Here is a 20,823-nt window from a genome sequence, read left to right as displayed (position 1 = left end):
GTTGCCGTCAACAATTTACCACAGCCTAATAATAGATGAGATGTTACGGCGATCAAAGGAACCTCATCAAAATACTAGTAGGGTTGATCATCAGAGCGAATGATTGATATCACCTGATGCAAAGAATATAACAGCAAATAAGAATGGCTTGTGCAAACAAAAAATTACCTCGGCTGCCCTTCCTAGAAGATCTGCACTCTTCTAACGACAGAAAGTCGAGGAAATTATACGGGATATCACGCACGCGTGATGCACAACGTATATATATATATATATATATATATATATATATATATATATATATATATATATGTTAATTGTCATTATTTTTATGAACTTCTAAAAAATCATAAAACTATGGGAAGAGAGAGAGAGAGAGAGAGAGAGAGAGAGAGAGATCTCCAGCATCATTAAAAGAGCTATAAATTTAATTCATCTAGTATCAACAATCTGGCCCCTGTATGGCCCTCTTCTGATGATAAAGCTCTCCGGTGGTTGGCACTCTTCCAACCAAGCCACTTCTGAAGACCTTATTGCGCTAGGCAAAACACCTTCAATGAATTCAAATAAAATCATTTATTGGCATATTATGATACTGACAAGCAAAAAACAAAAAAGAGAGAGAGAGCATATTTTAGATATATGAGATTATACCGGAAAGATCTTTTTTTGAAGACATCTTGAAGTAGGAGCAGTCCCGTCCATCTTTTGACGAGTATGGGGGTGATAGAACATCGAAGAGAGCACAAGGAGTAATTGCTCTGAACGAATGAATGTTTCCGCCACTCGTTGGATGAAGGATCGTCGTCCCACAGGGGGCTGATATTTGAGCATCTCTAACAAGCCTTGCTGGTCGAGCTGCAAAGCATTATCATGATTAAGTCTATAAGGATGCAATTGTCATCTGAAATCGATGGCGCTACAATCCTACTTTTACAACAACGCAATCTCAGTCACCAATATCATAAAAAAACCGAAAAAAAAAAAAAAAAAAAAAAAAAACTATTCATTATCTAGAGTCTATAGATTGATTGAATAAATAAATTATAAATGATTCTCACAATATTTGTCAAGTAGTCAACAACTTTGTTAAGGAATTTGTGATGATATAATAAGCAAAGATAATGGCATCCAACAAAGACTCATAAAGGTACTAGTTCGAATTTTTTTAAAGAAAAAAGGTAAATCTAGAGATTCACCAATGTGGGGTTTAGAAAGGATCAATATATGTAGTCTTATCTTTATATTTAAAGGGATTGTTCTATAATTCAATCCTAATCTTCCGAGTGATAAAGGAGTAATCTTACTTTATTCCAAGAAATTCTGAAAGTTTCTTAAAGTCTTCTCCACATAATTACCCTCAAGAAATTCTGAAAGTTTCTTAAAGACTTCTCCACATAATTACTCTCAAGGGATCTCCATATATCCAAAAACTCATTACAAAAGAGCAGCTAAAATTTGTACGTTTTATAATCATCAGCACACAAGATATTTCCTACGCATCCTTTACGTTAGTCGAAAGGATTCCCACCTAAACTTCCTCCATCTTCTTCCCCCCACCTCTCGACAAAAAATAAGATGTGATTGAGGTTTCTAGGGTCCAATAATAATTCCATGACTGTTATTGATGGTCTCTGTTAATATCCCCTCACAAACTCCGTTGGCATGGTCAACCTTATCATGTGCACATCTATTATGGTACTAAAGAGATGTTCACACAATTATCCACATTATGATCGGTGCAAATTGCTCTTTGCAGACAATATAGATCACAGGAGTAAATGATATCTGATATTCTTTTATCTTCTTAAAAAATACTGTTTAATTACTTTGGTTGGAGATTCTTGGTTATTTATAAAGTATCATGCGTAGGCGTCATTGTACTAGATGTCTCTTGTATAAACTTTATCAGAAATATGAATTAATATGACTTCCATTGAAGGTTGTTAAACTCATGATCTGGGTCATAGGATTGCAAATCCAAATCAAGCATGGCAAGTCGGACCAGTCATTGAATCGTAAACAGGCTAGAATCAGATTGACACATGCATTGACTCTGTAAGATAGATCGACTTGGACTAGTTGACTTGACTTTACCGGATCAACTCAGTTGGCTTTATATAAATGGGAAAAGAAAAGAACTCACTTTGAAGTGGCAGCAATTCTTGGCCGAGACAGAGTCCTAAACTACAATACTAAACCGCTATTGTCGAGAGGGTTTTGCCTTGCCGGCCATTCTTGGTGTATGATCCTTGCAGCATAGGAGCTAAGAAGCATGGACATGGGACACAGACAAGAGAACACACCATTTTTTAAAAAAAATAGGACACAAATACATCAAGGACACATGTATTTTTTAATATATATGTATATATAATATTCAATTAACATGAAGTTTATAGTACTTATAGTTAAATTTTATAAATTCAGCGATGTGAACTAATAAATATCATCATACAAGTTGAAACAATTAAAATCATCTAAATCTAAGTATCCAAAAGAAAGGTTCAGTATATCAAATAATATTTATATAATTGATATATGTTTCCTTGTGACAAACTCCAAATTGAATCATATGACCCTCACATGAGGGCCACGCAATGTTGCATGGGAGTGTTTGTCACATGTGTCCGACACTTTTGGACACCAAAAGCACATGTCCATACTTCTAAGCATAGGAGTGACAAGAATATAACCCTACGCTATTGATATCGCTTAAGACGCGAAGGTGCTGCCTCGCCAACTGTTCAGAATGATCACTACTTCCTCTTCACCCACAATTATTGTTTCTCCTCTCCTTTCTTCTTCTCCCATCTCGATGATCACCACTTCCTTTTCGTGCACAAGTATTATTTCTCCTCCCCTCGCCGCCCCTCTCTTCTCATCTCCTCTCCTTTCTTCTCCTCCCATCTTTTCTCGTCTTGCCCTCTCCTACCATCTCTTCCCGTCTCATCTCCTTTCTTCTCCTCCCCTCTTCTCCCATCTCTTCTCCTCTCTTCCCCTCTCCTAGCTGCTCTTCCCCTTTCATCTCCTATTTTCTCCTCCCCTCTTCTTCTATCTTCTCCTCTCCTACCCTTTCTTCCTGTCTCCTCTTCTCCCTTCTCTTCTCCTCCTCTCTATTCTTCTTTCGTCCCTTCTTTCTCTCCTCTCCTCCCCCGACTTCTCTCATCTCTCCTCTCTACCCTCTCCTCTTTTTCTTTGATGGATAAAAATTAAGTACAGTTGTTTGCTAGATAAACATGTAACCTTGAACTATTTAACATTAAGTTCACTGTAGATTTGTCGTAGCCAATGTAAAGCCACCATAGCTAATTAAGTGCAAGTACATGCAATAAAATTATTATCCGTCAAAATAAAAGATTATGTATTAACTTAAATAAAATTAAATTATTAGCTTAAGAATATATGAGAATTACTAAATCTTAACAAAAATATTATTTGTAAATTTCTTTAAATATGTATCTTAAAATTATTTTTATGACTTATAGGATCTTACGATCTGGTTCGATCCTATGATTCGAGTTTGCAACCCCTTTACCATCCTAGGTAGGAAAGCAGTTTTTGACAACCTTGCTTCCATCAAAATCACAAATTGACAAAACACTTATATACTTAATGAAGGTGGGAAGTCATGATTTGAAGGTCATCCCCAGCACTTCCACACCATAGGAAAGAATGTAACACAGGGAAATATGATTTTGAGCAATTTACTTCTCTAGCTTTATCTCCAATAAAGTTAACCTAATCTTTGACAATGACAGATAATCAACTATTTGTAACGTTAAATCGTTCCTGAGCTCCACATTGTTAATAAAGAAGCTAGAATCAAATGTCTTTCTTATTTCTAGTTAGTCAAGTACAAATGTTCTTTTATCTAATCCTTGACAACAGTGCAGCTCTATGATTCATCCATCAAATAACCATCAAGTGCCTAATGTGCTGATAAAGATCCAAAGTTCTGATGAAACTACACCTTCAGAATTATTCCTTTTCAATGTTTCACCAATAACTGCAAGAGAAGCTGCATGTTACAAGCATTGTAGTCTGATAATACATCTTATATATGACACCTTTTTGATGTGTCTCGTATCTCCTTGTCATAAATCTTAGGCTTATCATCTGTGGTTATCAAACTTGTCTACTATCATGTAATGCAATGTGCAACCAGTGGGGTGTTACCATCTCTGTTCAGTGTTGCTTGCAAATTTGATTGCAATATGGACTACAGAGTTTCATTCCTTATAGATGTTTGAAACATTGTCATGTTATTAAAGCTGATGATACATAAAGCCCAACATCACTTTATTATGTTCGTTAAGTAACCTTAACCTGCATATGTAAATCCTGCTGCTTATCGAAAATTTTAGATTTTCTTGACTTCTTGTACCAAAAAACATAGGATACAAATAGATGTTTTGTGTGTGAATAAAAGGCAAACAATTACATCAATTGCAAAGCATCTCCCAATAAGATGAATCTACATTCGGTGAAATGAGCACTGTTAACCAATGGCATTGTAATTGACTTATTGAAATGCTAAATGAAGTATAGAGAAAAGGCTCACATACCTTTGGATGGATCAACGGGTTCTACTGTATCTACCCAGTCATATGATTTGACAAGCATTGTCCCATATAGAAGTTTGCTAAGAACAGTCATTCCTGGATGGTTATGAAGTGGAATAACAGATGAAGGTGGCATGCAAAATATCCCAATCTGCATCGTAATCAGAAAGCATCCAAGGCATAATCACTTAAGGTTTTTATTGTAATGTCATTCTTCAAAAGATAATCTTAACTTCACTTTGTTCAGGCCAATGAAACAAAAATACTTAGAACAAGATCAAATGTTGCAGCAAATTATGACAAAAACAACATTATATAAAACCTACTCCTGCAAAGAATCAAATGCTTACAGAAAAGCTTTCACACTCATGTATATGCAGATACTTGATAGGAGGCAGGTACTGATTATTTCCATTACGCCCTTTTCTTCCATTTGAACCATGTGTGGAAACATTCCACCCTCGTGCTATCCGAGCCTCATCTTCAAGTCCCACATCAGAAGGTTTGATATCATCTGAAAAAGGTGAAATTGCGAGCGTTGGGAGGGGACCTTAAACTGAAGACGGAAGTTTCTTGCATTTAAATAAGCTACAAAATGGAGCAGCTTTAAACAAATGCCCATACAAATGAACAAAGTTGGTCATACTAAACTAAACTAACCTAACAAACAAACAAAAGCATATACAAAAGCAAGCATGTCTCTCAGATCCATGAGCTCCGTGAGCACCGAATACCAAAATTCTTCCAATTACTGTTACAAGGACAAACAAGAACATGACAGAACAATTACTTGATTCAAGTACAGTATTTATTCACGATTGACAATTCCAAGGCCTTCAAAGGAGACTAAAGGAGACTATACTTCTGAACTTACTATTTTCCTGTCATTAACATATTGTGGAAGGCTAGGCTTTGATGAACATATTCCATAATTCTAAATTTTGGATATAACAAAAGATCTAAGGCCATAAAAAATGGAGGTGATGAAAGCAAGCAGTATCATGCTACATTCAATACCTCTGTTTACTGTGGAAAGCATAGCTGTTTGATCTACAGCTAGCCTGTACACTGAAATTGTGTGTTAAACTAATGCAATATAAGTTTCACATCATTTTTTCGTAAAGAATCAAACTAATATACGGTAATCGCGGACATATGCATAAACACGAGACTTGAACATGAGTGATAAAAACACACCTAAACAACACATCTCAGAAAGGAATGACATTATATAACACTGAAAAGGCAATTAATAAGTTTAATAAATACACACTTTCTACAAAAGGTTATAATTTATATATCAAGATGTTTCATAAAATTAAATGATATTGTTGCAGTACATACTATTAGAAACAACTAGACAATTACAGTAAATAGTAATTACAGTTCTGTATAACAAATGCAAACAAAGATGTAAGTAAAAAAAAGTTAGTGAGCTCACCTAAAACAGAACGAACATGTTCAAGGGCTTCAGCAGATAGAGGTCCATTATCAGAGAATGATATTTTACAGACATCATATAACCTTCTGATTGCAGGCATACTGCAAGAAGGGTTAAGTAACCAAAAGACCAACCAACCAATTCTTCAACTGGTAAAAACTATCAATCAATGATTTGAAATCACCTTGTTCAAGATGTACAAAACTTCATAGCCCTGTTCATCAATATAAAAGGAATTAAAAAAAGTTTCAGTTCATCAGAAGATAAAATACGGTGTCTAGATTGCTTATATTGGGCAAGCAATTTACTTCACTGATCTCTGTCAAAAAAAAAAAAAAAAAGGAATCTGCAGATATAAAAAACTAATCCGCAGTCCCTGCAACTGCAGAAACCTTATGCATTGAGCCTTTCTTTGTAAGTTGCAAATAAATAATAGAGATGAACAACAACCCATGGAAAAAAAAGCCAGCCAGTCAAAGAATTGATTCTAACTGCTATGAGATTAGTTGTCCACAGTGGACATTGACAACTTTAACACACTTTGTTGCTTTACCTATAATTCAGTGCCTCTTCTAAAGACCACAAAAATGAAATTAAAAGGATCATGAATCCTAATTACCTATCGTCGGTTGTCAGCCTCTATAGCTGCTCCTACATAACATTATTTAATGGAAAAAAGAAAAATGATATCCTGATATTATTAAAGTGTTTTGTTAATATCCTAATTGTATCTAACACCATACTTTATCATACCCGCCAAAGATGCTAACTGAAAAGAATTCATTGGGCATGGGTCTGCAGTAGAATCCCTCACAAAACGTATCACAAACTTCCACCTAGAAGTTATTAACTTTTAAATGATTTGATGGGTTGTGCTTCTATACCACAGAGGTCATAGGCTCGAACGGCAGAAGCTGCGACAATGCATGAAGGGGTATGGCTGCATATTATGTAAACCCTCTCAGATCTGCAGAAAGAAAGATCCTCATGCATAGGCTGTTATTGATCATTAAATGAATAATTCATTAGTCACTAAACATGGTAGTGTGCCCTAACATTTAGCTGCTGTTGATGAATAGGAGTAAATGTCCCGAAGAAGAAGAAAATAGAGAATATTTGGGATAAATGAATGGGCTGGACATTCCGGGCAAGGAGTGCCAAAGTCTTGAGCTGTTACCTTTCCCTCTTCAGTTACAAATCCAAAAGGCAAATATCCATGTTGTATCGTCCATGTAATCTAAAGCTAAAGTTCTTGCAGCATCAAGTAAAGATAAAAAAAAACTACATTTATGTCCATGCAATCAACCGTTGCTCTTGGAAAATCACCCAAAAAAAAAGCACAATCTAATTAATCCTTTCATGAAGACAACTATTTCTCTCATTTTAACTCAAATGCACTTCTGTATCTCATCACAGAAGCAAAGATGGAATGGGATATGATTTCACTTTTAAACAAAAATAATTCAGTATCTACAATTGTCAGGCCAATTCTCGAGACCATGCTTTTATCTAAGGCAATCGATCGGTGTCATTCATTTGTAAGAGAAGAAAAAAGGCCCTTCATTTATAAGAGCAGAAAAACGACTTGGATATCGAGACCGAAGGAGAATGCTAGAGAAGGTGCAATAAACACCAACGCAAACAGCGCAAAACACACACAAACGGTGACCGCACAACATCACCAAAATAATCCTCCCCTTTCCAACCCCAAACGACCACCGAATCCCACGATGCCAGAAACCCTACCTATCATCGACAAACCTCGAGAATTCCACAGAACACAAGAACAAATATCACCAGGCAAACCAAAACAAATCAAGGCGTTAATTCCAATCCACCAGCAGCCAAAAAGGAACCCGATCGAGCAGTCCGATCGTCAAGAAGCGAGAAGAGGCCATCGGACGCCACACAGATTCGAACTCCAATCCCTAACAGTGAGCAGTTCACGATTCTTACCTACATGCCAGGGTTTAACCACGGCGCGGCACTTCATGTCCGGGAAGAGATCGAGAGAGAGAGAGAGAGAGAGAGAGAGAGAGCGTCGAAATCACTCAGGTGCGTCGCGTGGTTGGATCGAGTTCATAAAGATATAAATAAATAAATAAAACAAAAAAAATAAGTAATATTAACGGTAGTCTCGTTTCGGGGTGGCGAACAGAATTCCGATTCCTCGGTTACTCGGTGCGACGTAACCTGTCCCGACCAGGCTTACCTTTCATCTTCCCGCTCGATCCGGTACCCGTCTCGACTACCTGCTACCATGGCCCCACCGGGAAGCTCCAACCGAATCGTAAGACGGGTATGACAATGAGTACGAAAGCGAAAGTAATCGGGCGACGAGCTCCAGCCTCCAGGGTCAATCTGGTGGTGCTCCACGAGATCGCGCGACACGTCATTCCTGACGTCATCTAAGGATCGGCTACCTTCACTCCACCAGGAGCACCGGCCCCTGGCCGCGACCGGTCGACACGTGTGGGGTTCTTTCAGAGAGGCTATCGTGTTTCCTGGCCTGGCCTGGCCTGGCCTGGCTTTCGCTGTCCCGGCCCAAGTGAGGCTCTGCTGGCCGGTTCGAGGTTAAATTAACCGACATAGACATATAAATATGCATATATGCCGGTTAGAGAAGGCATATATGCATATTTATATAAGAGAAGCTTACATTGATTCTATGATTATTGCATCAAAACTTACCAGTACATGAATTTTAGCATCTCAAAGTCTAAGCTAAGTGAATCAGACTATTAACAACTGTAATATTCCCAATTGAATCGGAGACATGCTTGTTAATACAAGACGTGAGATGCTATAATAAAAATTATATTTACATCATCCAATACATATTTTTAGACTTTAACAAGCACAAAGTAACACGACATGTCTAAAGCAACGTTCCTTCCCCATACACACATGAGGGTGGAGTTGTTTACTCTTTAACATAATTGGCAAGAGATGTTTCACACTTGATCTTTGACTCCAAAAGGACACCACGTGTTCCATATATATAGCCAATCGAGAACCTTCAAAGCATCAGATTTAACCCACAAGGCCTGCAGCAAGCCATCTTGTTTGGCTCTTTTCAAAGCTTCCAACATTGCACTGCCACTCTATTTGCCTTGAGAAGATTGCTATAAAATATCCGTTTTTTTTCATCTTTGGTGATTTATCCTATCCCTGCACTCAAAAGAATCTGGATGAAAATAACCTCATAATTTAAGGATATATTCAAAAGAACACAGATTAGTAGTATCAAAAGTCCTACAATTCTCATTTCTCATGTTGAGTTTAGTCAGTATATATCATCACAGTCATTTTACATCATAAAAGAAGAAGAGTAGGATCAACAATGAGAATTATGAACTATGCTATCATTATTATTGAGCCATAGAAATAAGAGAAAAATACCAATTTGACTCCCTAATTTTTTTTTTGTATTTTCCTTGTGTAAATCTTGTCCCTCAAATAACTAATAGCCATGGGGCTAATGAGAGATGATAATACACTTAATTGCTGAGCTGATTAGTTGTCAATAATTATAAATAAAGATGCATTCAAAGAAGATGTGAGAGGTAGAGTCTCAAAAAAGTTTATAAACAAAGATAGGTGTTGGATTGAGAGTGTAAGTTTCTATTAAAAAATATAGAGATCAGCCATCTATTGTTCCAAATTAATTTTGTAAAAATAATTTAAGAACCCTAAACCATCCTATCACCTTGAATTCAGACCAATCTTCCTCGATGAAGATTGTTTTTCATATAAGAGTAAGTAAAATATAAATCCAAGTACAACAATGATAAGTCAATATTTTATTATTATTGATGATGAAAGCTTGTGAGGAATTATCTTCTTTGGGTGAGTCCGCATAATTTTATCTTTTCAAAATAAGTCCTAAAAAACCTTAAAAAATAAGTAAAATATAAAATAGATATTAGAAGTTTATAAGGATTCTCTTATTCCTTTACTAGTGGGAAACTAAATGTCATTAGCAATGCCCCCAATAGGAGAATTGATGGCTCATGACCTATCTGATAGCGCTTTTATAATAACTCAATATTTTATTATCATTAGTGTAAATACAAAAGCTTACAAATAATTATTCCCTTTTGATAAGTTAAATAAAAAATGAGAGTAATAAGTCAATATTTTGTCATCGTTGACACGAGCACGTAGGCTTATGAGAAATTATCTTTTTTATATGAGCCCATACGATCTTGCCTTTTCGGGGTGAGCCCCAAAAAAACATCTCTAAGAGAGAGTGTGTCACGCCCTCTAAAACTTCAGAAGGTGTGAACCTAACTCAAAATTGATAATATTATAATTCAACAAACAATCCAGGATCTAATCACACATTTGAGGCCATTAAGAAAACACTCAAGTCAAAATTTACTTATATAATCTACAATTCATAAAACCTGTGCAGCTTATAATCATACCATCGTATCACTTAATGATTCATAAAATCCAAAGCCAACTTAACTAAACTATAACCATATCATAAATCCAAAAGCATGGTAATCTATACAATCACAGAACCAACATATACCACAAGTTTATATTATTACACATCTTAAACTTAATATTCCCAAAATCCCGACATGAGAGGTACTTTCCAAATATTTACAAGATACATCGATCTAGATTTGTCATTGATATTTCATTACACACAAAAGGAACATATACAACATCAACCTATCAGGTACGAAATATTTGCCCCAAAATCTTCTAGCTTTCCACTGTCTCAACCCAATTTACACATTTAAACGAACGATAAGCTATCCTGAAAATTTTATATAGTAATGGGGTGAGCATATAAAGCTCAACAAGTGACTAACATATCCATAGCAAAGAGGACAATTTTCAAACAAATAAGGTATCAAAAATACAAAGCAGAGATACAAGATGAAAACAGAGGCATGTTTTGTTTGAATGTAGAATAAAACATGAATAGAAGCTTAAATGTCACATGACGTTGTATTCATTTCATTCTTATTCAAAGCATGCATAGAAACACAAACAAAGCCTTGGATATCATATCAAACACATAAAAGATGAAGTGAGATCATAACATAATATGGTTCATCCATTTCTAAATGACCATTAAACATAAGTCTCCCACGTCTGGGAGCTCCATCCACCCATGTTTGAGTGAAGTCATAGGGGGCCGGTAGAGCATTGCAAGCTCTAAGCATAACTCCCTTTACCGCAAAGGTTTGTAACCGTTATTATTAAATATCTTATTTAATAATAATATAATCATTCTCATTAAGATTCATAATTCATTATTATGAATTTCTTCATTTATTATGGTTTAAAAGATTTCAGTTTTTTATTCATTATACATGAAATCGTTATTATTAAATTAAAATTTTAATATCATTAAAATTCTTAATTATGGTCCAAACGTTATAAATTTGAATTAATTCTTGATCATTATGAGTTGGTGATAATAAATGTTCTTGATGGGAGAACATCTATATAAATGAGGATTTTGAGCCCTGGGCTCAATATCTCTTTGAATCAAAAAGGATTTCCTATACCATCTAAAGCGAGAGTTCTGAGCTGAGAAGTGCTAAAGTTCAAGAAGAAACCTCTACAGAAATTCTTGACAACAATGGTTGGTGGTACGCTATTTTGTTTCCGCATCAGTTTTTATTGTGTTTCTATTATATTGATTTATAAATATATTTTAGTATCAAAGATTTTTTATATTTAGTATCAGAGCTTATTGACCTTAGCCTTGATACGAAAGAGTTTCATTTTTATACCATGAAAATGTTTTGATTTTGGTTTCTTCTTGGAAACTTCTTGATATATTTTGTTGAAAATCATGAGGAAATATCATTTTCAATATTTTTAGTCGGTAAAATGCTCATATTAAGTATGCATATTTAGTTATATAAAATTATGCTTATGAGTCAATTTTTTTATGTTTAAAATGTCTAGTGATCCATATAATCTTAATTAATTAAGAATTAACCACAATATCCTTAATTAATTAAAATTATATATAAAGTTAAAATAAGGATCACATAATTAATTAAATATCATATTATGATTGATTATATTTTATATAATAATTATTATCCCATAGGATCTTTTATTATATTTAATATAATTAATCAAGATAAAATATCATATTATTTTCATAATTTACCCATAGGGATTATGAATTGGAATATAATTTGATAGTTTTACCATAAAGACCATTTGAATCTATTTAAATTAGGAATTTAGCCCACAAGCAATTTTTATGTCATGAGATTCATATTTTTTGGCATATTTCACATTAGTAAAACATATAATTTAGACTATTAAGCTTCAAATTTTGACATGAGCATGTTTGATTTTATGTAGTTTCTCAGACTGTTAATTTCTCTAATATTCGATGTAATATTCCCGAACTTAGTGGTGATAACTATAAGATATGGAAGGAGAGGGTTCTCCTCAATTTAGGGTGGATGGATATTGATTATGCTATTAGGAAAGATGAACCACCTATATTCACTAATACCAGCACTCCAATTGAGATCACGTTATATGAGCGATGGGAGCGATCCAATCAGCTCAGCGTGATGTTTATCAAAACTAAGATAACTACTGGCATACGTGGTTCTGTTGACCAGCACGAAAATATCCGAGACTTGCTAAAAGCTATCGATGAATAATTCGTCACTTCAGATAAGGCACTAGCAAGTGTTGAATCTCGTATTTTGATGATGAAACTACTTGATATATGTTTATGGTTTAATCTGCGTTTTGAGTGAAGCAGGATGCTTCGATCTGGATGAGACAATTAAAGCAGGAAAATCATGTTGTGCTGGAGGAACATGTTAGAAGATTGGACGTCGGGCCGGTGGATCGGTCGACGTATCGACAGAAGGCTTCGGGTCGTGGACTCGGGCATCGGGCTAAGAAGAGCGGGTATTGTGCCAAGGATATCGGAGTTGCGGAGCCAACTGGCCGATTGGGCAATAGGCCGCAGGAAAGGACGATGCGCCGAAGAATCGGACGAAGCGTCGAGGGACCAATGACATGCCGGACAACTTGGTTAATTGTTTAGGATTAATTGTCTCGATCGAAGTTTTTGTTTTGAGTGTGCAGGATTAACTACGATGGAAGAAAGACATGCAGCAGGAGTTGCGCCGGAGTCATGACAATGATCACGTTGGGAGTTCGAGAGCTCGACAGAAGTTCGGACAGTCGTCGGAAGTTCTGCGGGAACAAATCCGAGAAGTCCAGAAGCTTGCCAAAGGAGCTCATCGGAACTTGCCAAGTGGATCGTCGCAAGTCCAGGAGTTTGCCGGAAGTCCGCAGGAGCATCACCGAGGGTTCATCGGATGATCGACGGAAGTTCGCCGGAAACTCGCCGGAAGAAGCAAGTGATGCACCGAAGCAAGCTGCAGAATATGTCTTAGGAAATAATCGTAGTTAGCACTTTGATTAAGTTAGAAATGGGAGGTGATCCCATTAGCTTAATCCTGGGGCAATTGGGCCCCTGAAGAACTCAAATTGGGTCGAATGGTTCAACCCATTCGGACCCAGGTTGCTGTGGGAGGTGCAACCGCCCAAGCAGGGAGGTAGCACCGCCCAGGCTATGTCTCCCAGCGAGACTGGGCGGTGCAACCGCCCCAGCCAAGAGGTGCAACCGCCCAGGGCTCAGTCTCCGAGCGAGACTGGGCGGTGCAACCTCCTCTGTCAAGAGGTAGCACCGCCAGAGCTCAAGTTTCGAGCTCTGCCAGGCGGTGCAACCTCTCCAGTCAGGTGGCGCAACCGCCTGAGCTCGGTCTTCGAGCTCTGGCAAAGAGGTGCAACCGCCCCTGACAGAGGTAGCACTGCCCAGAGGCTCAGTCTTCGAGCTCTGCCAGGCGGTGCAACCTCTCAAGTCAGGAGGTGCAACCGCCTGATCCCGGAATTCCGGGATTTGATCGTTTTGAGCTCCAAATTTGAACTGGGTTGGGGCCTATAAATACCCCACCCATTCAGCACTGAAAAGATACAGACCTACACCGAATTCTTGATCTTTTCTGTGATTCTAAGAGCTCAAATTTGTGTTAAGTCCAAAAGTTCTCCTCTTTCTGTTCTTCAAGTCTTGAGTTGTAAAGAGAGGAGAGAAAGGTTCTGTAAGGGTTGTCTCCTGAGCCCGTCAAAAGGAGTGAAACTGTAAAAGGGCAGTTGGCCTTCGCCTATTGAAGGAAGGCCTCTAGTTGACGTCGGTAACCTCGTCGATGGAGGAAGCCAAAAGTGGAGTAGGTCAAGACTAACCGAACCACTCTAAATCTCTGGTTTGCGTTTATTTTGAGCACTTTATCATTACTGCAAACCTCCTACATAGCTACTGCTCTCTGCGCTTTTACGAACAAGTTTCTAAGTTCTGATCTTTCCGAATCTGCATTCAGACGTAAATCAGTGTTTTTGTACGATCTTTACATTGCAGTTTACATTTACGTTTTGATTCTATTTATAACTGCAAACTGTCTTCTGCGTTTTTACGAACGAGTTTCTTTGCAGTTTACGTTTACGTTTTGATTCCATTTATAACTGCAAACTGCGCTTCGACGCAATCTGCGCTTAGACGCAAACTGCGCTTAGACGTAAACTGCGCTTAGACGCAATCTGAGCTTAAACGCAAACTACGCTTAGATGTAAACTGCGCTTAGACGCAATCTGCATTTAGACGCAAACTGCATTTAGACGCAAACTGCATTTAGACGCAAACTACGTAAACTGCGCTTAGACGCAAACTGTGTTTAGACGTAAACTGCACTTAATCATAAGTAATCTTAGAATCGACTTTTGCATCAAAATAGTTTTTATCGAACGAACGCAGCTTTCGTTTTTAATTGCTGAAAGATTTTCGCTGTACTAATTCACCCCCCCCTCTTAGTGCTCTGGATCCTAACAGCAAGTACCCTAATAATAAAATTCTCATCCTTTAGACTCACCAACATAAAGGGTGTGCGTGAGCACATAATGCAAATGCGAGATATTACGACTCAATTTAAGAAACTAGAGGTTAATATGTTAGAATCCTTCCTCGTGCACTATATTCTGAACACCTTTCTACCTCAATATGACCATTTTAAAATTTCATACAATACACATAAGGACAAATGATCAATCAATGAATTAATGACTATAAGTGTTCAAGAAGAAAAGAGGCTAGTGATGGAACTGAGTGAGAGTGCATTGGTGGTAACCACTCGCGGGAAGAATAAAACTGACAAAAACCAAGCCAATCAAAATTCTCATCAGTAGGGAAAAGGCAAAATACCACCCCAAGTTGATATCAAGAAAGAAGCAAAGTGTTTCTTTTATAAATGAAAGGGACACATGAAGAAGGAATGTACAAAATTTCAACAATGGCTTGAAAAGAAATGTAAACTAACCTCGTTTGTGTGTTATGAATCTAATATGATCAATATTAATATTAACACGTGGTGGATTGACTTTGGATCAACAATCCATATTGCAAACTCTTTGTAGGGTATGCAAAACCTAAGGAAGCCAGTGGGAGGTGAGAAAAGCATCTTATCAGGAAATAAGATGGGCTCACATGTGGAGGCAATTGGAACATACATTTTAACTTTAAGTAGTGGTTTTGTTTTCAAATTGGAAAGGACCTTTTATATACCAAGTTTCTCACGAAACTTAATTTTAAACTCATACCATTTGGATATTCCTTTAATTTTAAACTCATATATTTTAACTTTAAGTAGTGGTTTTGTTTCCAAACTCATACTATTTGGGTATTCCTTTAATTTTAAAGATACCTCATTTCATTTATTATATAATTCTGATTATGTTGGGAATGATATTTTGTTTGATGTCCTTTACCATATTTTATTACAAAATGATAATACTCAAAGTTCAATGCATATTCACGCTAGCATTAAGAGGTGTAATATTAATGAGGACTCCTCTATATTATGACATCAGAGAGTAGGACATATCTCCATAGAGAGAATTAAGAGATTAGTTAAAGATAGGGTACTTATTACTCTTGATTTTACTAATTTTAAGACTTGTGTAGATTGTATTAAGGGAAAGCAGACTAATAAGTCCAAAAAAGGTACTAATATAAGTTCAGACTTATTAGAGATAATTCATACTGATATATATTATCCAAACATGGACATACATGGTCAGAAATACTTCATCTCCTTTATAGATGATTACTCACGATATATGTATATATATTTGCTTCATAACAAAAATGAAGCATTGGATGCCTTCAAAGTTTTTAAGGCCGAAGTTGAGAACCAATGTGGTAAGCAAATTAAAATTGTGAGATTGGGTGGAGGATATTATGGTAAATATACTAAAAATGGACAAGCACCTGGTCTTTTTGCTAAGTTTCTTCAAGAACATGGGATTATTGCCCAATACACTATGCCTGGTTCGCCAGACAGAATGGTGTTGCAGAAAGAAGAAACCGAGCATTATTAGACATGGTGTGGAGTATGCTTAGCAACTCCAATCTTCCTAAGTTCTTGTGGACTGAAGCACTAAAGACGGATGTGTATATATTAAACCGAGTTCCAAATAAAGCTGTCCAAAAGGCACCATTTGAAGTATGGAAAGGTTGGAAACCGAGTTTGCGACATATGTCATTTGGGGATATCTGTCTGAAGTCAGGATATATAATCCACAAGAGAAGAAACTGGACCCAAGGACTATTAGTGGGTATTTTATTGCATATGCCGAAAAGTCCAAAGGTTACATGTTCTATTGTCTATCTCACACAACTAGGATTGTTGAATCAAGAAACGTTAAATTTCTTGAGGATGATGTGATTAGTGTGAGCGATCATTTCAGGAACATAGTTTTCATACATGATCATATAGAATCTCAACCTTCCACATCAAATAATAGATTGGTTATAGTTCATAGCACTCCTCAAGTACAAACTAGTGCTGAACAACGAATCATTGAAATTCCACAAGTTGTTGATAGTATTCTAATATATCAAGTAGTTCAAGAATTACAATAAGCTCCTGAACGACTAGTTGAACCACAAGTTCCTTAGGGAACCATTGGTACAACATTAAGAAGATATACTAGAAATAAAAGATCAGCAATTCCTAGTTATTATGTTGTATATCTATAAGAATCTGACTATAATATTGGAGCCAAAAATGATCCTGAAACAATTTCACAAGCCATGTGTTGTAAAGAGTCAAATTTATGGCATGATGCTATGAAAGAAGAGATGAATTCCATGATGAGCAATGGAGTATGGGATCTTGTAGAGTTGCCTAATGAAGCAAAGGCTATTGGTTGTAAATTGGTCTTTAAAACTAAGAAAGATTCGTTAGGCAACATTGAGAGATACAAGGCAAGACTTGTTGCAAAAGGATTTACTCAAAAAGAGGGAATCGATTATACGGAGACGTTTTCTCCTGTATCTAAGAAAGATTTTCTACGTATTATTTTGGCATTAATTGCTCATTTTGACCTTGAGTTGCAACAAATGGATCTGAAAACGGTATTTTTTGATGGAGATCTAGAGGAAGATGTTTATATGAAACAACCTGAAGGTTTCTCCTCTAGCGTTGGTGAACACTTGGTTTGTAAGCTTAGGAAGTTTATATACGGTTTAAAATAAGCCTCCCGCCAATGATTTTTTAAATTCTATGAAGTGATTTCTTCATTTGGATTTGTTGAAAATCCCATAGATCAATGCATATACCAAAAGGTTAGTGGGAGTAAAATATGTTTCCTTATTTTATACGTAGATGATATTTTGCTTGCAACCAACGATAAGGGTTTGCTGTATGAGGTGAAACAATTTCTTTCTAAAAATTTTGACATGAAGGATATGAGTGAAGCATCTTATGTCATTGACATTAAGATCCATAGAAATAGACCTCGAGGCATTTTAGGTCTATCACAAGAAACCTATATCGATAAACTTTTAGAAAGATTTCGGATGAAGGATTGTTCACCAAGTGTTGCTCCCATTGTGAAAGGTTATATATTCAATTTGAACCAATGCTCAAAGAACAACTTTGAAAGGGAATCAATGAAAAACATCCCATATGCTTCTGCTATAGGAAGTCTTATGTATGCTCAGGTTTGTACTAGACCTGATATTACATTTATTGTGGGGATGCTAGGTCGATATCAGAGTAATCCAAGTATGGACCACTAGAGAGATGCAAAGAAAGTGACGAGGTATCTACAAGGAGCCAAAGATTATATACTTATGTATAGACATACAAACAATCTAGATGTAATTGGTTACTCAAATTTAAACTTTGTCAGTTATGTTGATTCTCGTAAATCAACATCATGATATATTTTTATGATGGCTGGTGGAGCTATTTCTTGGAGAAGAATTAAGCAGACCTTGATTGCTACTTCTACCATGGAAGCTGAGTTTGTCTCCTATTTTGAGGCTACTTCATATGGTGTATGGCTTATGAGTTTCATTTTTGGGCTTAGAATCATGGATTCTATTTCTAGGCCATTAAGAATTTTCTGTGATAATTCAACTGTTGTCTTTATGGCTAAAAACAATAAAAGTCGAAGTCGAAGTAAACATATCGACATTAAGTATTTAGCCATAAAAGAACACGTAAAAGAAAAGAAAATAGTCATTGAGCATATTAGTACTGAATTGATGATTGCTGATCCTTTGACTAAATACATGCCATATTTGAAATTCAAGGATCATGTAGAGAAAATAGGACTTGGTTCCACTTTGTAATGATATTGAAACTCTTATATATTGTGATATTTTCTCATTCATGTGCATATTATTTTGAGAAAATATATTGTTACTAGACCAAGAATAAACATAAAGTTTATTCATTAAATAATATTATCATATTAAGATTAAGAAACTAAATACATCATGATACATGGATGATAATACTCGCTCTTAGAGGACTTATCGCTATGATTCATGTATTTATTTCTTAAGAAATTTATTTGAGAAAGATTAATTCAAATTATTAAGCTAAACGTATGGACCAATTGGGAGAATATAATCGTTATTATTAAATATCTTATTTAATAATAATATAATCGTTCTCATTAAGATTCATAATTCATTATCATGAATTTCTTCATTTATTATGGTTTAAATGATTTTAATTTTTTATTCATTATACATGAAACTGTTATTATTAAATTAAATATTTAATATCATTAAAATTCTTAATTATGGTCCAAACATTATAAATTTGAATTAATTCTAGAACGTTATGAGTTGGTGATAATAAATGTTCTTGATTGGAAAACATTTATATAAACGAGGATTTTGGTCCTTAGGCTCAACATCTCTTTGAAGCAAAAAGGATTTCCTACACCATCTAAAGTGAGAGTTCTGAGCCGAGAAGTGCCAAAGTTCAAGAAGAAACCTCTGCAGGAATTCTTGACAACAATAGCTAGAGGTACGCTATTTCGTTTCCGTATAAGTTTTTATTATGTTTCTATTATATTGATCTAGAAATACATTTTGGTATCAATAATTTCTTATAAGGTTTATATTTATCCCAAAAACATCAAAGTACAAAAGGATAGTGAATAATAAAATTGGGACATATCGGAAACACATGCGGAAACAATGAAATGCATGTGCCTATACAAAACATTATGATACAAACTTGAACTTTACATAATAAATACAGGTATATAAATAATTAAAGGATAAAAGTATATAGGAATTCAAGGCAATAATACAAAGCTCAATTAAGTAAAGGTTTTTACTTAAATCAATTTGCAAAAAGAAGAAACAAGAGGAGGCAAAATCGACCAAAACTCGATTCTAGTAGAATTTAAGAGGCAGATTGCATAAATTATTTAGATAACTAATTATGCTTTAATTTATACAAAATATGTGTCATTCGAAAGATGTGTTAATCTATTTTCAGATAAATTAAGTTTTGCTAGAATTTGAGTTTACAATAGGGATTTACAAATAATTTTGTAATGAAAGGTCTGAAAACATCAGCTCTGTTTTACTGAATCCATAGGGTCGATAAAAATAGATATTTTTAGTTTGCATTTGTATTCCAAAAATTTTAAATCACATAAGCACAGAAAGATGTTTGAGTCTAGTTTTCAATAAATTATATTTTGAATAAATCTGACTTCCCAACGGAAAGTTATAAGCAGTTAAGCAACAAAATGTTAGAAATTGTAATCCCTATTTTGCAGAATCTATAGGGTTAAATGAAATAGAAGTCTTAGTAGGCATTTAAACTCCAAATCATTCAATCTTAGTATAAAAATAAAGATTTTTAAGTCTACTTTCAAATAGATTAGGCTTTATATAAATAGAGTTAAGTGCTAAAATTTAGGTCTGAAATAGTGTATAGAGATCAGATTACCGAAAAATTATAGATTCATGACTTGTATCAAAACGAAAGAAAGGTTTGGTGCTAAGCTGAAATCTATCGAATTATGAAAAATTAAAATAAAAACAAAGATTAGAATTTTTATAAGATGGGGTTAGAACACTTGCCTTAGAATAGTTTGATTTCCAAATGTGGGGAGTTGATACAAAACCTCAAGCAAAGCAAAGCTTCCTCTTCCTCTTCTTCTTCTTCTTCTTCTTCTTCTTCTTCTTCTTCTTCTTCTTCTTCTTCCCTTCTCTTCTCAAACTAATGTTAGTTGCATAAACTTAAGTTTTCTTTCTTTAATCTCTCATCTAATTACTCTAATTACTTGGGTTTGGCTAATACAAGGGTTATAAGGTGTCATCCATGCATGAAAGGGGCTAGGTGAGCAAATATAAGTGGCACCAGCCTTAGGTTAACTAGTGACACATGTCCATTATTTTTTTTTTTTAACTTAAATTTGAATCTTTCATAA

At 35.4% G+C, this 20,823-nt stretch overlaps 1 protein-coding gene across 2 annotated transcripts; it reads right to left on the bottom strand.

The window, feature by feature from the left end:
• Positions 1 to 407: 407 nt before the first annotated feature.
• Positions 408 to 8,089, bottom strand: LOC135624901 (plant cysteine oxidase 4-like). Of its 2 annotated transcripts, none has more exons than XM_065128964.1 (7): positions 7,963 to 8,089; positions 6,191 to 6,220; positions 6,007 to 6,107; positions 4,916 to 5,079; positions 4,569 to 4,716; positions 655 to 858; positions 408 to 551 (listed from the first exon to the last, which is right to left on the bottom strand). In XM_065128964.1, exons 3-7 carry the CDS (start codon positions 6,104 to 6,106, stop codon positions 433 to 435), a joined length of 735 nt encoding a protein of 244 aa, XP_064985036.1. In that variant the 5' UTR covers position 6,107; positions 6,191 to 6,220; positions 7,963 to 8,089; the 3' UTR covers positions 408 to 432. The 2 variants fall into 2 exon arrangements, with proteins under 2 accessions (XP_064985036.1, XP_064985045.1); XM_065128973.1 differs by lacking the exon at positions 7,963 to 8,089 and adding an exon at positions 7,753 to 7,946.
• Positions 8,090 to 20,823: the final 12,734 nt, after the last annotated feature.

Source organism: Musa acuminata, chromosome BXJ1-3 (assembly GCF_036884655.1).
Source record: "Musa acuminata AAA Group cultivar baxijiao chromosome BXJ1-3, Cavendish_Baxijiao_AAA, whole genome shotgun sequence".
NCBI classification, from domain to species: domain Eukaryota; kingdom Viridiplantae; phylum Streptophyta; class Magnoliopsida; order Zingiberales; family Musaceae; genus Musa; species Musa acuminata.
Note: the sequence above shows the minus strand (reverse complement) of the source record. Positions and strands in the feature narration are given on the sequence as shown.